The sequence below is a fragment of the Dromaius novaehollandiae genome, chromosome 2 (assembly GCF_036370855.1).
Source record: "Dromaius novaehollandiae isolate bDroNov1 chromosome 2, bDroNov1.hap1, whole genome shotgun sequence".
NCBI classification, from domain to species: domain Eukaryota; kingdom Metazoa; phylum Chordata; class Aves; order Casuariiformes; family Dromaiidae; genus Dromaius; species Dromaius novaehollandiae.
Window position 1 is genome coordinate 48,963,069 of NC_088099.1, and position 12,760 is coordinate 48,975,828.

At 40.4% G+C, this 12,760-nt stretch overlaps 1 protein-coding gene across 1 annotated transcript; it reads right to left on the reverse strand.

Moving 5' to 3' along the window:
• Positions 1–825: 825 nt before the first annotated feature.
• Positions 826–8,262, reverse strand: LOC112984733 (C-C chemokine receptor type 5-like). Its single transcript, XM_064506418.1, has 3 exons — positions 8,174–8,262; positions 5,029–5,233; positions 826–4,392 (listed from the first exon to the last, which is right to left on the reverse strand). Exons 2-3 carry the CDS (start codon positions 5,042–5,044, stop codon positions 3,311–3,313), a joined length of 1,098 nt encoding a protein of 365 aa, XP_064362488.1. The 5' UTR covers positions 5,045–5,233; positions 8,174–8,262; the 3' UTR covers positions 826–3,310.
• Between the last annotated feature and the right edge of the window lie 4,498 nt (positions 8,263–12,760).

Here is a 12,760-nt window from a genome sequence, read left to right on the forward strand (position 1 = left end):
ATATGAAGTGCCTTCCTTCTGGAGCGGAGAACAGCATGAGCATATGGAAAACTTGTTCAGAAACTAAACAAACCTCACTTCTACCATATCATTCTGTGGCAGTTGCATGAATCACCAAAAGCTCGTAATGTCCACTTCTCCAGCAGATCTCTATTCGTAGTTGCTATGAGTGTTATCTGAGGCTCGCTGCTGTCTACATAATGTCCATGTTACCTGTAGTGGAGGAAGTCATTTCAATAGAAGATTCTCTTGGAAAGAAAAAAGTTTTGGGAGAGGAAGAACACCAAAACCACTGTTAAAAAGTTGAGTCTTTAAGTGGCAGCATGAAAGCTTACAGTGTGGCCACATGATGGCATCATAATCTTAAAAACTGAAGGGACTCTGAGTAGGTGTGTGTGCAAATATGCTGTAATTGTTAGAGGTTATCTATCTCTTCAGTGACTAGGGATAGATACTAAACATCTTTAAAACTCTTTGGTATGCTTATTTATTTTAAAACACTTAGTGTTCATCTTTTTGGGGTCAGAGTGAGTTACAAGTCAAACCTCTTCCATGTGTAAAAATAAACAAAAACAACTGTATCAACCAAAATGGGATCTTTAACAGACTACTAGAGACAAGCAGTTAAGCACAATGAACATGTGTTGCTGGTCATGTGTTATTTGATGATGTTGATTCTCTGTCCAGTTGTTAAACTCTCATTGCTCTTTCAACATTATAGCAACCTGTTGTAAAGAGGAGTTTCTTCTTCCCTTTTTCATTCTACTCGGCTATCAAAAAAGAAAAGGGTAGAGGGGGGAAGAAGAAAAGGTCAAGAAATCTAACACACAGAACTCAACCAACTTTAATGGATTGCATAATACAAAATATTACTACACTCTGTTGGCAGAGTCCTTAATTAAATGCACCAGCGTGCATTACCAGTGAGCGTGGTTCACTGTTTACTACAATAGCAGAAATCTGGCATGTTCTCGCTTGCTGAAGCATGATCCCTTCTCAGTGAAGTGAAGTAATAGGCACTCTTGAGAGTTCCTCATCCACTACTGATCCACTGAGCCACAAAATTCTGAAAGTTCCAACTCTGCCTTTTGGAAGTTGCTTGTCACTTGGAGAGATTCATGCTGTAGGAGATAATACTGCAAAGGATCAGGGCTCTTCTTTGATATACCTCTCAAAAAATCATGCCTGTCTGCTCTTCTGTGTTTTATCTTGCTTTTCTTCTGCAGGAATGATCAAGATATGCACTCTGCATGGCACTGAAACCTTCTAGAGAAAATAATTTCTTAAAGGCAGTGTGTCTTAGGTTCCAAATGAATGTGCTTGTCAAGAACAGAATAAATCACAAAAAGGTTTTCATAAATGTAGTCTACAAGAAAAAAAAAAGGCCAGCCTGACAAGAAGTTACTACATACAGCTTTCTGTCTCTTTAAAAAAGAAATGCATATGTTTTGCATTTTGTGCTACAATTACACCATTTTTACTTATGATACTATAGTTACCTGTTTTAAAAGCATGTACGAAATCCAGAAGATGACTGATGCAACAGTCACCTGGTGCCTTAAAAAAGAATATGTATCTCAAACGATTGTGAATTAGAAGACGTAGTACAGTTTTCTCATAATTCCCATGTGGGATGTAGTCCAAAAGCAGCGCTTAATATGACAAAACAGAATAACTTGAAACAAGTGGTCTGATGAGCAAAGATTTCCCTATTTCACTTCCTATTTTCACAAGTACTTAGCACTGTAAGATTTCTTTCAGACTGTTTGAAACATTTGCTTATTTGGAAGTATTCTTTTAAAGTATATATAGAGAAGCTGGGAAACAGAAATAACCCTACTGGATAAGAACAGCAATCAGAACATACTGTTTTATATTTCTGTTTCCAGAGTTGGCCAAAACCAAGTGTCTTAAGGGAAATGTAAGAAACACTAGAAAGGACAACTTGGCATGAATCAAATAATCGTGTAAATAAGGTACCACTTTAAGCACATGAGTATCCACATTCTTCAGATTTTCTGTATGTTCTAATGCTCTGCAGGATCTGAGCTTTAGCACAGGCCCTGTCATATTTGGCCATCAATCTTACTAATTATGGAAACTTTTAATATCTTTAAAACTACCAAATGGCAGAAAAATGGTGGTATCATTTTTGGTAGCGTCCAAATGATACCTGCTTAGAAAACCAGAAAGTGATGCTATATGCCCCTTGACTTTGTGGATCAGTAAATTCTTTCACTTATTCCTATGTATTGATAACTTAAAAATCTGTGGCATGTGCTTATCTCTATAAACATCTGGGTCAACCCTCTTTTGAAAACATTTCCACACCTCTAGTGCTGTTGTGTTTTTGCAGCCATTACCACTGCCTTAGTTTCATATTTAAAGTTTTTCCCTGTAACTATATAGGTTAGCAGAATGGCCTACAAAATCACTGCACTGAAAAAACAAAACCCTCTTGACTTATAGTACACGTTTGATCTGACCTGGTTAAAGCTCCATGTGTAATATTTTACTCTTTAAATATTTCAAACACATTGATGTGCTGATCAGTGTTAGTCCATTGTATATTTGATTAGCTTTTCGATATGACTAGGATATAAAACAGCAAATTGATTGAAAGAGCCTTCTGAAATATCCAAACTCTTGAGTAACTTAGGTATTGACATGAAGTAGTTAAGACTAATATGAAGAAAGACCAAAATGTTGGTACTCAGCTGTACACAAACAAATATACCTTGAAATATTAGAGGCTTTTTAAAAAGGTATAAAATTTTCCCTTATCCCTTTTAAAGATTCTATATCACACACCTCAGCAATTTAGCATTATCTGCACAGGTGCACAATAAGGCTAGTAAAGAGTGAGACTGACACTGAGTGTAAATGAGTGAGATATCTTGTGTAAGGTACAGTCAAGAAATGTTTCCAAAGAACCAGTATCTATTTCTAACCTCCTAATAATTCACTTCAAAAATTCTGTTTATGAGCTTGCTAGCTTAGTGTACAAAGAAAGCCTCCAGTCTTTGGGAGTTTTAGGCCCTTCAGTACAAAACTAGGCTTTTGCATTCACAAAAAAAGAGAATACTTCTTTCCCTGCAGAATCCTACATTTGCATATCCAGTTAGCTAATTTGATACATCCTTTTCATTTATGTACAAATACTCATATAAATGAGCAAATACAAGGTTTGGTAGATATGTGCCATGTTCTTCTGTGGCTACCTTAGAGACAGTATCCAGAGAACAGATTCCCAGGCTTCCTTCACAGAATTGATCACAAAAGTTAATCTCACTCTTTTGCTAGACACAGTTTACAATGCAGCAGAAACTTCTTGCTCTCCAGTGGACTGTGTGTAAGTGGAGCTAACCCGTTCAGCTGGGTCAACATAGAAAACTGGGCAATATTTAGAGAAGTGGGATGCAACGTGCTTTCGGAAAAAGCAATGAAGATACTTCCTAAACTTTTCTCCAGCGAAGGCATAGATCACAGGATTGATACAACAGTGGATCATTGAAATTGTTTCTGTCACTTGTATTGCTTTCTCCAGTTGACCACTGATTTCACAAGTACTAAGGGATAATGATACTTGAAAATCACGCAAGAGAATACTGATGTTGTATGGTGCCCAGAATAAAAAGTAGACAATCATGATGATAAAAATAAGCCTGACCGCTTTATGTTTTTTCTCATTCCTACATTGCAGTAATGTCTTTATAATTTGTGTGTAGCTGCAGATCATAATGAGCATTGGAACAATAAGTCCCAGGATGTTCATCTTTAAAGTCAAGAACTGCTTCCATGCATTTCTCTGATCAGATGGATAATGAGGGCTGCATGTATAACGAGAATTTTCCTTTTGACTTTTGTGAAATATTATTCCTGGAACAGAGGCAAAAATAGCAACAGCCCAAGTGACAATGCTGGTGAGGATGCCATAGGTAACTGTCCTGGCTTTTAAAGCAAACACGGCATGCACTATGGCCAGATACCTGTCTATGGTCAACAAGATGATGAAAAAGATCCCGCTGTAGAAGCCAAGGAGGTAGACACCTGAGAGAATTCTGCAGAGTGCATCTCCAAATATCCACTCCTGGGCAGCGTAATAAGCCCAAAAAGGGAGGGAAAATATAAACAGCAGATCAGAAATTGCCAAATTGAGCAGGTAGATGTCAGTCATACTCTTCAGTCGCTTGTATTTTACCAGGATAAGGACAACAAGCATGTTGCCCAGGAGGCCAAATATCACCACCAAAGAGTAAAGTGGTGGCAAAAATTTTGATGCAAAGTCCTTTTCCTCGATTCTTGTGCATGCTGTTGCACCACCGTAGTCAAATTCTGTTGTCAGTAGCAAGCTGTCTAAGTCAGTGGTGTAGTTTTCCACCATGTGTTGGTCTGGAAAGGAAGAAGAGGATGTTTAACGGCAGGAAACTCCATAGCCTTGCATTGAAGGGAATGAAACCCATTGCTGCCTCATCTAGATTACCTCTGGCTCTTGAGCATATAAGCCTTGCTGATGCTAACTAAGGTCTAGAAGAAAACAAAGTTGCAGAGCACACACACACATCTCTATAGCTATGAAGTCAAGTTGCTGCATGCTGGAAGTGTGCTGCCTGCCATTTTCCACATGTGCTCTGTATGGTCCATTTTTCCTCCTCAGGGGAGCGTGTCAGGCTTTGGACTCAGCTGGAAGCAGAGGGATGATGAATTTAACAGTAGCAGCAGTTAGTTTGGGGCCATTGTGGCAGCAGTGGCTTTCAGGAGGGCCAGAGAGAGGACAGGCAGGGGAAAGCACAGCAGCTGGCATGCAGCGTGTGGCTGTGCTTCTCAGGAGCCCGGCCACGTCCACATTGTGCAGCCCACACTGCAGCCCTCACCCAAGGAAGGCCAGGCACTGGCCAAGGCCCTGTGGCACGGGAAAACCTGACTGACTGCTGAGGTCTTTGTGCCTTACTGAGAGCCTTAATGTTGGTGGGAATGAGGTTGCTGGTGGTGTAGAAATGATCTTGCTGCAGCACCAAGAATACTCACCCGGTGAACCTGCCATCCTGGGGACTGCAGAGTGGGCAAGTAGGCAGTGTTGATCTGGGATAAAAAGGCAAATGTTGTGTTCTTTACACAGTTCAGGTCAGGTGTGGGCCATGAAAACGTGCTGCTCTTAAGCATCTGTGGAATGAGAGCAGGTCGCAGTCATGTCCTCTGGGGAAGACAATGGACACGTTGCTCAGCTGATGTCCTGCATGGAAATTCACAATTGAAAGAACAGATATGCAAACAGCTTTTAAAATGGCATACAAGATTTCTGTTTCTGTCAGCGTGGCCTATAAATCTTCTACCAAATAAATGGAAAAGAGGTAATGCATTTTTAGTACACCCAGCATTTTATTTGAGTGTACTGTTCAGGATTTTACTAGAAACTACTCTTTTTTCAAATAATTTGTCCAATTCTGAATTTTATTTTCTTTAAAAGGCATGGGTTTTTTTGGCTGATATCAGATGTGACATCTTTTTGACAATTGGAACATTTCCTGCTGTGTAAGCATAGACAATCCAAAATGCTAGTGCCCCCATCTTAGTTTGTGTCAATGTGGATAACATAGTAAAACCTAAGCCTGAGAACCTGGAGGAGGGACTGGCTCTTGGTAGGTCTGTGTCCACTTGCTTATGACCTTAAAAATGAGTCACTCCTGACCTGCCAGCTCCTATGGAGTTTCTCATACAGCACAGTGCAGGTAGGAAGGTGCACAAAAAGCAAAAGGTTTTATTGAAACAAAATCTGCACCTTGTAAACACAAAAGAGATACTCTTTTTGCAAATCTTTTCCCCACCCCTTCCCTATTTTCTTGCAGAGTCTGACTGTTAACTCTGTTCCCAATATCTCAAGAATGAGAACTTTCATGTTCTGGTATAGCTTTGCCATATTAAAGAAGTTTTCTTCTGGAGATCAAACAGTAGGGGAAAATGAGGAAGTTATAACAGTTCCAGTCTCAGCTATGTCTGGATACAATTTCTGGGGGAAAATAGAAGTGCAGTCAGACTCCTCAAAGGGGACTGGCTTTCAGGAAGCTCTGACCACCTCTGTGAAACAGTTTTTTTCCATAGCTGCAACTAAGTACACAGTCATTGCAATACTGAGATCATGGTTTGATTGGTAAAGGAAGTGGCTGTGGCTCAGGTGTACTGACAGTAAATAAGCTGATTTTAAAGTATCTAAGGGGTTATACTTTTTTAATACTCTTGGCAATTCTTTTAGGAAAAAAGTACCTTGGTAAAAGAAACACTGGTCCAAAACATTAACTTGTTCATTTCACAGATGTATCGAGACTTGGGCACTGCAGGAGTATTTGAAATTCCCTTCAGCTAGATCTAGATTGCATGCTCTGACGTTACCAGGTGCTAGCAACTGCCTATAGCTAAGTATCCCTATTTGTGATGTATCAGCCAGCCACATTGTACGCTGAGATTACAGGATGAGGGCTTGACTGCAGCCGCAGCATGTCCTGGGATCATGGCCAGTTTGACCCTCCTTCCTCAGCTGGCTATCAATTCGGGAGAGCATCAGTGGCTGCTGGAAACCAAAAGATTGTCCTGCTCGGCAGAAGCAAGTGCGGGTGTTCTGCCAGGTTTGAAGCCACAGCCCAGAAGACCAGTTGCAGCCACAAAGTAGGCAGGAGGCCATCAACCACATGAGGGGGCTGGTATCACATCCTTGCACCCCTTAGTGGTTATGAAGGGTGTTGCCCATCTTGATAACTCTGTGTCTGGATCCTTTTGTGCCTGCATGATGCTGATACGTAAACACAGTTACGAGAAAAACCTGGGTCATAAATCCAGAGCGGGATTTCATGAGTAAGCAACGGTTTAACAGGGTACAGGCAAATGTTATTGCAGAATGCTGCCTTCATATTATTGTGACAGTTCCTTTCATGACAGCCCCTTCTTCCTGCTAACCGCTGTCTCAGTGCCTTCCCTCCTCTTTTTCCTTTCCTCTGCCTTCTTGGAATAACTCCCAGATCTTTCCTGCACCTTATCTTCTTACTTTCAACCCCTTTTGCATGCTTAAATTGTTGTCCCCCCTCTGAGTGGTTCCTCTCACTAGGTGAGTCTCATTCCTCTAGCATAGCCTTTGCTTGAGAAGCCACTGCCTGCAAAAGTACTCATTACCCTGAGTTGTGAGTAGTATCTAGCATGGTGGTAATGGAAACTCTACAGATACTAATTTGGAAAACAGATAAGGGAATTGTCAAGTGCTTATGTGCTTTGTCCTATAGTCTCACACTTTTAGGAAATGGTTTTGGCCACTGGATTAATAGACCTAAGGTTGTTTTGTTAATTAGACCCCTGGCTGGGCTTATGTTTCCTGAGCATTAGGAGAAAACCAAAGATAATCCTGAAAGATCTCTGAAGGAAAAATATTTTTAAAAGAGGTATATATTGTTCTGAGTACAGCTTAGATATATTCAATTGTTCTAGAAATCTGCAATCTCCTATACCAATTTTGTTACTGTGGTTGAAACTAGCAGTCATTGAATTTTCAAGTCAAAAAGCTCTCCACAGGCAAGTTGAGCAAATTCAGATGTCACTGTTTCATGCTGAGTTTCAGATCAAAACTCTGTTTTCAAAAAGACAAAGATTTTATTAACGTGGGTGTCAGTCCCAGTTCATTTGCACAGTGCTGTAAAACAGTAACAATTAAAAATGTATAGTAAGCAGAAGTAAAATGCTATGCTGTGTAGCATGTAAACAGGTGCCATGAGAGTGTTTAAATTACATCAGATTTTCAATAGTCATCCTGCAAGAGGCATATGTACTCTTCACTCAGATAAACTGCTTTGTCTATGCAGTAACAATTTTAAAATACAAATTTCCATCATGATATATCATCTTCAGAGAAAAAAATGTTGATGTATATAATCTGTTTATCAAAGAAACATATTATTCCATTACATTCTTACCCAGGTCACTCTCTTTAAACTTGTTTCCCTACTCAAATCTGTTAGTGGTTCTGTCCTTTAAAAGTAGTTCATTCCATTTAACATATCCTATGCTTTTCTCTAGGGTACTTTTCCAAGATGAGTGCACTGGCAAGATTCCACAAGTATTTTTCACATATGGCATTAGACTGCATAAACAACTACTAAAGCCACAGATGAAAAAAAAGGCAAAGATGACTTACCATATATCTTACGGAACAAGTGATGTCTTAGAGTATCACATCAAGAGTAATGCTAAATCGATTTGTCACTCACTAGAAGAAGCTCAAAAATACCTCTTCCTGCCTGAAGAAGGATGTACCAGTTTGAAAACTTCTAGCAAGCAAATCTGTTTTCACTTTAAAAAAAATCAAGGAGCAGTTCTCTTTTTTCTAAAAATGGGTTATCAGATGTTACTTTTCTAACTATGTGAGATGTGCAAAGAGATGTTGAAATTTGTGGAGGATCCTCTTAGTAGCCGAACTCAAGGTTTCACAATCGACAGCTGTACTTATGGAGAAAGGTTTTTATATTGTTGTTTTTTCTTTTTCTTCTAAGTAGCCTCTTTAAGAGAAAAACAGTTTGTGTGAGGTTCATCCCTTTACATTTCTCAGTCATTATATTTGTTCTGTGCTATTCATCCCTTAACAGAAAGTGAAAAAGTTAGCTAAGACTTCTATTCATTTATATCTACAAAATAACCTGCACTTTGTATTTGCTTGCTCTGCACTGCAGTCCTTGATCATAGGAGATTTGATTGATTCCCTCGGTCTCAGACCTGGTCTTTTGGACCATTTTGCTTAATACCTTTCATGAGACTGCAACTTAGTCTATATAGTGAGTCTGAGCTTCTTTTAAAACAACACTGTTGCTTGTTTGTTGGAATTAAGCTTCAGAAAAGCCTAATAGAATCTGATTTCTGATCAGCTTATTTGCTGTGGCTGACTCCTGTGACTTTTAGACAGAATTAAACTAAAGCTGCACCATGAGCAGCTTTTTAGGTTCTTCTCAGACATTAAAGAAACCACATAGGAGGTGGGAAGGGGGCAGAGAAAGAAAGCAAGTGAGAGGCCTTACTAGATGGCTGAGAATCCCTGAGAGAGAAATACTGAATGTGACACGTAATAAAGTGCAATACCCTGTCCCCACTTGACACTGGTGCATCTATAGCATCTTGCTTTGGAGGGCTCTTCAGCCTAGCAAAGGCCGTAAAAGGATGTCTTTCCTGCAGTCAGCCATATACTTTCACAAAAATTCAAGAAACTTTGTGTCTTTAAAGGATTTTAAAATGCCAAAAGGCCAATCGACATGTCTTGCTTTGAATGCTGCCATTCATTAATGGAGGTCAGGGGAATCACAGCTCCTGAGTTACACCTCAGATCCAGAGGGAGAGAGTGGAATGGGAAAGCTTAGTCTGTCTCCTTTGTCGATCTTTGTTTGCCTGAGGGACTAACCAAGGTCTTTATTCTCTAGGATAAATGGATTTTCCTCTTCTTTTCTTGATCAGCTGTTCCAGTGAGCTCTTTAAGGCCTGGAGTCTCAGCATCAAAATGAATGGCTGCTGCAGTCTATTCTAAGGGTATATTCACCCTACTTTCTTGATGGACTGCTGTATGTTAGGCTCCCTGTACAGTCAGTGGAAAGAACTGCTTCTAAAAGTGGTTCCAGTGCACCTAAATCAAGATCCTAATTGTTGTCTAACTTGGCTGACTTGAATCATGCCTGAAGATGCCTACACCTCTCCACTGGTGAAAAAGTAGTGGGGAAGATGAAAGAAAAAATGTTAGTTTCCTCGCTGAAATATGGGAGCTTTCAAGACGAGGTCAGATTTTCAGACTACAGTCCATAATCCTGTCTCTGGTAGTGGTGAGAAGAAGGTACAGGAAACGCTGCCTGAGTCAGCTGAAAAATATCTTGACCACGCACAGAATTTCTTCCTAAACCTCAGTCACTATAGGTGGGTTCACATTTCCCTCCTTGAATTTATATCCATTCGAAACATTTTTTTCTTGATTTCTTATTTTACTTATTTAACATAGCAGTAGTGGAACACAGAGAAACATCCATGTTTGTGTCATAACCACATGGGGGCATATTGTACGTGACACCGTATCATGTCAGTTATCCAGCTCAGTGAGGATCTCAGGTTGAAACTTTATTAATACAGTTCTGTTGCTCAGTGTGTGAGCCGACAGCGACCTATATAGTGTGGGAGTGCGTGGTTACCATCAGACTGTAGCAGGGCTTTACAGCCACAGAATCAGCTGACACGGGAGCACACACCACACTGACCAGACACCACTGGGCTAAAGCCTCCTTAGTGCTCACCAAGTAAATCTGTGACTGCATAGCTACTGCAGTTCATCATTTGAGGTGATGAACGTGATGTGACAGGAGTCCTGGAAAAAACATGAAGAGGCAGACCATGACCTGGAAGGATGGAGACTGCTCTGGTAGGGGCTGCCTGGGACCAGAGGACATTTGTTTCTTCATTTCAAGAAGCATGAGAAAGCACATAATTTCTTAGGCACATTACAGATGATGGCAAGTGAACTCAGCCATTTTTTATGTTCTTAGCTGAAAATAAGAAAATGTATGTAATTTAGCTGGGCTTTCTGTTACATGTCTTCTACGGTGGTCCACCTACAATCCCTCTCCTGGAGGTAGGAGAGCAGGAGTAGCTCTGCCCCACAAAATCCTGTGAGGTGTTGCCAGAGAATTTGGGACAGGACAGTTTTAGAAACAACTGTAGCAGGCAGCATCAAGCTACTACAAGTCTTTGCTGGCAGAGAGAGACAGATTCTTTCACCATTTTGCATCTCCAAATTGTTTCCATTTAGTCTGTTTATCTCCTCTTGAACATTGTCTGGGCCCCATCTCTCTCCACAGTTCCTTGTTTCTCTTCTCTAGGAGAACCTTTCAAGTTATTCTTTAATTTTTGTTTGAGTTCCTCTTTATATGGTGGCTGAACAGTGAGCAAGAGCAAGATCTCCCATCTCCCTGAAATACAGTATGGTAGAGACTAACAGGATGTATATACATCTAGATCTTTTGCACTCTGATGCACATAAAAGTGAGGCTGGAACTTATTTGCCTTCAGAGGAGTGAACCATGAGAAGCAGTTTAGAAAGCAGCAAGGCAGGGACTCTGTTGAGGCTTGTATTATCTAGTTTTGATCTGGAACTCTGCAGAACAGTTGAAGTGGAGCTGAGTATGGAGGTTAACAGGAGATGGAGGTGAGGAAGAGAAGGAAGTAAATGGGATGCCAAATGGTCCCCAGTTTGTATCAAGGACAATCGGTCATCACTGCTCCAAAGCCAGCTGGGCCAGTGTTACCTGCAGCTGTGTCAAGATTCTGCACTGCGTCATTCAGGTGCGTTATTCAAACTTTTGGGTTTTTTTAAGTGAAGCTATATGTATGGCTGTAAATATTAGAATATAGCATGCATTCACATAAGCAAGGTAAGGAAACAGCGAAGATTTTGAGGCCGTCTGGATTGTGGCTGGACTCTGCTAAAAGCACCTGTGAGTATTTATTTACTCAGATGAGGTATCAAACTGGTTTCACATAGCAACTTTTATCTTCTCATGAGTTGTCTCTCGTTATATAAACAAACTTGCTTGCCTTGTGACATTAAAACATGGAGCATCACTTTCCTGCAAGCACTTATTATGTTAAATTAGTGGCTGTATTTGTATTACAAGAGATTAGCACCAGCCCACACTTTTCTTCTAACATAATCTTTCCTAAAAGTTAAAAAAAACCTGCTCTCTTATAATGAATTCTTATCATTCTCAAATGAAATATTGTATCAAATTAATGTTTTCAATGTATGCTTCCTAAACAGTCTACATATTGAAATAACAACATTTTTAGCATTTCTTTCTGAAGTGTGTCTCAGTTCTCCCTGCTTAGCTCTCTCCACACAGCGTTGTCTATTACATGTTACTTAACCTGCTTGAAACTTTAAAACCTTTCATAAGCTCATTTGATATGAAGAAGGGAAACAAGCTCAAATCTGTTGTTAAACTTGCCTGTTTTTTGACAGACTTTTTTTCCTGAAATATATTATCACAGAGATAGTCTCAAACATTTGAACTGAAATCAGTAACTTAAAACTAAAATCTGTGGTAAGCTAGTCTTCAAATATAGTCCCTTGTCCCACAGATTCATTGGCTTTACTAATCTGTTCAGTGTCATTACAACTTTTCATTCTCATACATCAGTCTTATCTGATCAGTGATTGTAACTGAATTACTGATTGCTGATTACTGATTTACTGATTACCACCATAAGATTGAAGGGAGTGTTGCACACCAGTGGAAGGCCACTGCCATTTGCAAGCTGTGGCAGCTGACTGAGGGCAATAGGTTTGGCCTGCTCGCCAGCTGGGTCTCAAAGGAGGTGGACAAGAGACTGCCCACAGGGTGAATAGCTATAGTACTCCAGAGCACAAATGCAGGGACATGCTATGGCACCGGACACCTGGGCTGTGACTTTATTGTCAGCACCTACAGGATACATTCCATTAATTCTGCATCTGCTACAGATAAACTGAGCTGCAGTGAAATCAGATTTGATCAGATCTTGCACACTGCTGTAAGCAGGTCAGGACCTCTCATGTTGTTTCCCAGCTGCTGGGGCCGTATCATGGCATTGTGCTGTCTGTTGCCTGGTGCTGGTGGCTCATGATTTTCTTTTCTTCCTTTCTCAGCTGCCCTGCTCCCCTCTACTGCTCCTGAAAAGGCTTGCACATCCTGCGGGGCTCGTTCTCCCACCCAGTCAGGGG